Source organism: Ipomoea triloba, chromosome 15 (assembly GCF_003576645.1).
Source record: "Ipomoea triloba cultivar NCNSP0323 chromosome 15, ASM357664v1".
In the NCBI taxonomy this organism is placed as follows: domain Eukaryota; kingdom Viridiplantae; phylum Streptophyta; class Magnoliopsida; order Solanales; family Convolvulaceae; genus Ipomoea; species Ipomoea triloba.
The window spans coordinates 17,264,922-17,268,288 of record NC_044930.1 but is presented as its reverse complement, the minus strand read 5'-3'; the positions used below and the strand labels follow the sequence as shown (position 1 = coordinate 17,268,288).

Below are 3,367 nucleotides of genomic sequence, written 5' to 3'. Positions count from 1 at the left end.
TTATGTACATTACTGATAGAACACATATAACCAATGATAGAAGTAGAGACACACTAGGACACAACCTATAGAGTCCTAATGCACTCCCCTCAAGCACAAGGTTGAAAGGCAACAACATTGAGCTTGGAACGCAGATCACCAAAACGAGACTAGCTAGTGGTTTAGTGAAGATATTAGCGACCTAGTCCTTAACGAAATGAACAGAGGACACCTTGTCACGAACGAAATGGTAATAAACCTCCACGTGTTTCGTCCTAGCATGGTAGACGTGATTGGCACAGAAATAAGTAGCTCCTAAATTATCACACCACAACTTAGGAGAGGTAGATGAATGGAGACAAGCTCTCGCATCAGGGAGACAATCCACATGACCTCTGCAGCCACATCAGCGAGCCCCTTGTACTTAGCTTTAGTAGAAGACCGCGCAGCCGTACGCTGCTTGCAACAGACCCATGACACCATATTACAGCCAATAAAAACTGCAAAACCATTGGTTAACTTCCGATCAACTAGACTTCTAGCCCAGTCCGAATTAGAGTAGGCATGCAAGTCAAAGGAATCAGAGGCACACAACCGTAAACCATACATCAAAGTCCCTTTGACATACCGTAGCACACGCTTCAGCATGGTCCAATGCGCAACCGTGGGAGAATGCATATGCTGACACAGCTGGTTCACCGCAAACGAGAGATCTTGTCGTTTAACAGTGAGATACTGCAACGCACCCGCCAAACTCCGATACTGGGTCAAATTGTCAAACAACGAGACAGACCGAGACACCGAGATAGGCGTAGCAAGCGGCTTGTAGTCTGACATCCCTGCACGCTTCAAAATGCCAGACATGTACCTGCGCTGAGACAAGAGCAAACCCCTTTCAAACGGCATAGTCTCTATCTCAAGGAAAACACTAGGTGTCCCTATATCACGCAACTTAAATTTAGAAGCCAACCACTTCATAAGCTCATAAACCAGTATGGAATCACTACCCATTAATAGGATGTCATCCACATAAACTAATAGGAAAACCTGAGAATCCCCTGCAGAATAATAAAACAAGGAGGCGTCTGTCTTAGATGCCTTAAATCCCACAGACAAAAGGAAATCATGCAACCTCTTAAACCAGGCTCGCGGAGCCTGCTTCAAACCATTCAAGGAACGCTGTAATACGCAAACATAACTAGGAAAAGTAGAATCAGAATATCCCAGGGGTTGGCGCATATAAACTAGTTCCACTAAATTACCATTTAAAAACACATTGTGCACGTCAAGCTGCCGGAGAGTCCAACCACGAGATAAAGCCATAGAGAGGAGCAAACGAACCATGGTAGGCTTGACAATTGGGCTGAACGTTACAAAAAAGTCTTCTCCGACTACCTGATTAAACCCCTTGGCAACCAGCCTAGCCTTATAGCGCTCCACGAAGCCATCAGCCTTGCGTTTCGTCCGAAACACCCACTTGCAACCAATTATATTCAAACCAAGATGTTACAGAACCAATCGCCAGGTATGATTATGGATCAAGGCATTGAACTCCTCATCCATAGCCGTACGCCACTCAGGATGAAGCATAGCCTGGGAATAACACATCGGGTCAGTCGTAGCCACCAGGGCCTGCGGAAGAGCATCTGCAGGTGCCATATGATAAAGAACCATTGGATGTGGACGATGTTGTGGTCTGCCCGCACCACGTCGCCTAGGCACACGTGTTTTAACAGGCACAGAGGCTCCTACCGCAGCATCACTCAACAACTACACACCACCATCTGTTGGAAAAAATGGCAATAAATGGCATTTTAAGTGGCCATTTTGTGGTATAAATATATGTAGGGTCCACATCCGATTTGGGTCTGGTCAAAGTGGATTCCGATTCTTCGTAGTGAGACGAAGAGATCGATATATTATACGCTCAAAATGGATAATGGGTGAATGAGAAATTGGTTCTCAAAGTAGACCCATTGAGATGGAAAATTGTGGGAAAAGCTTTAAGGAAAAGCATTTGTCCCACATTGGTTTGGGAAGAAGATTTCACCCACTATAAATACAAGAGTCTTTTTAAGGCTAATTGACTTGTATGGCATAGAGGTTCTCTCTCGCGCGCAGGGGGGGTGCAAATCAAATCCCAAAATTGAGTTCGAAAGGCTTGAACTTGTGTGCGCCGGCACCTGCGGGCACGAATGTCGTTCGGAAAATTGGCTGGCCTTGCGGGCTAAGTTATGCCGAATTCCCGAAAATTTTTGCAAGGATGAGTTCGAGACATTGCGAGAGGTCTAGTTGCATGCCTTGGTCGTGCGAGACATCAGCGATGTCTCGTACCTCGGCAGCGCGCGAGAAATCAGCGATGTCTCGCGGCACGCCGTGGTAGCGTTCGAGACATCAAGCGATGTCTCGAAGCGGGCGAGTTACGCCCGAGAGACACGATCTCTCGAAGGAAGCCGGTCACGCGTTATGGTGTCTTGCAGACCTCTCGAAGGTTGATGCCTCGAACCTTTCTCACGAGCGATGTCTCGTAGCTTCCAGGGTAACTCGTAGTGATCTCCAGTAGCGACGTATCACTTCCACTGTGACCGTTGATAAGAATGACCTTTGGCATTAAGGAATTAATGTGATTAATCCTACCATTATTTCTTATTAATGGACTGTTAGTGGGAAGTAAATTCGTGCTTAGTGGAAGGAGGTTACATGTGAGGAATGAATGCCATTATCAATGCTGTTTTATCACATCCTCTACTATATATTTCCAGGTTGAGTAGGAGATTTACAAGAACAAAAGAAAATCAGTTTTTCCTCCTCGAAACTCTGCTCCTCCTTCGTTCTAGCCACCTATGTTCATCCCACGTTCTCGATCGCCGGATCCAAGTTTGTGTGCTCAAACGGCGGATCGTAGTACATTTTATCCTGGGAAACCTAGACTGCAACTCTCCAACACCCCGGGAGGCGGTAAATAAGGTTTTAAGGACAGAGGCAACTCGACTCGTACTTACAACTACCCCAAAAGTCCGTTCTCCTCGTCCCTTGTATTCCAGGTTTATTGAACCTTTGTTGTAGGTTTAAATTCCTGGAATTTTGTAATATTCCTTGTAATATTTGTTTTATTGGATTTTCCTATTTCGTCCATTTTCTTGGGTATTTCGAGAATTGTTTCCCAACAATCTTAAACCCTTATTTATTCTTTTCTAATTCTCGAATACCACGGAGAAATGGAAAATCCAGAGGGAACGGTAATGTTGTTACACATTCCCAAGCACTGGTGAATGTTGGTTCACGGAACGGTGTAGGCATCACAGAAAATGTTCCTACGATGCAGGTACCTTCGGTACCAAATGGATCGGCTAATAGCCATGGAGGATCCAGTGGTGTGATTACTACA

General features: G+C 45.4%; 1 protein-coding gene across 1 annotated transcript; it reads right to left on the bottom strand.

Moving 5' to 3' along the window:
* Positions 1–294: 294 nt before the first annotated feature.
* Positions 295–2,590, bottom strand: LOC116005790 (uncharacterized mitochondrial protein AtMg00810-like). Its single transcript, XM_031246027.1, has 2 exons — positions 2,462–2,590; positions 295–1,455 (listed from the first exon to the last, which is right to left on the bottom strand). Exons 1-2 carry the CDS (start codon positions 2,588–2,590, stop codon positions 295–297), a joined length of 1,290 nt encoding a protein of 429 aa, XP_031101887.1.
* Between the last annotated feature and the right edge of the window lie 777 nt (positions 2,591–3,367).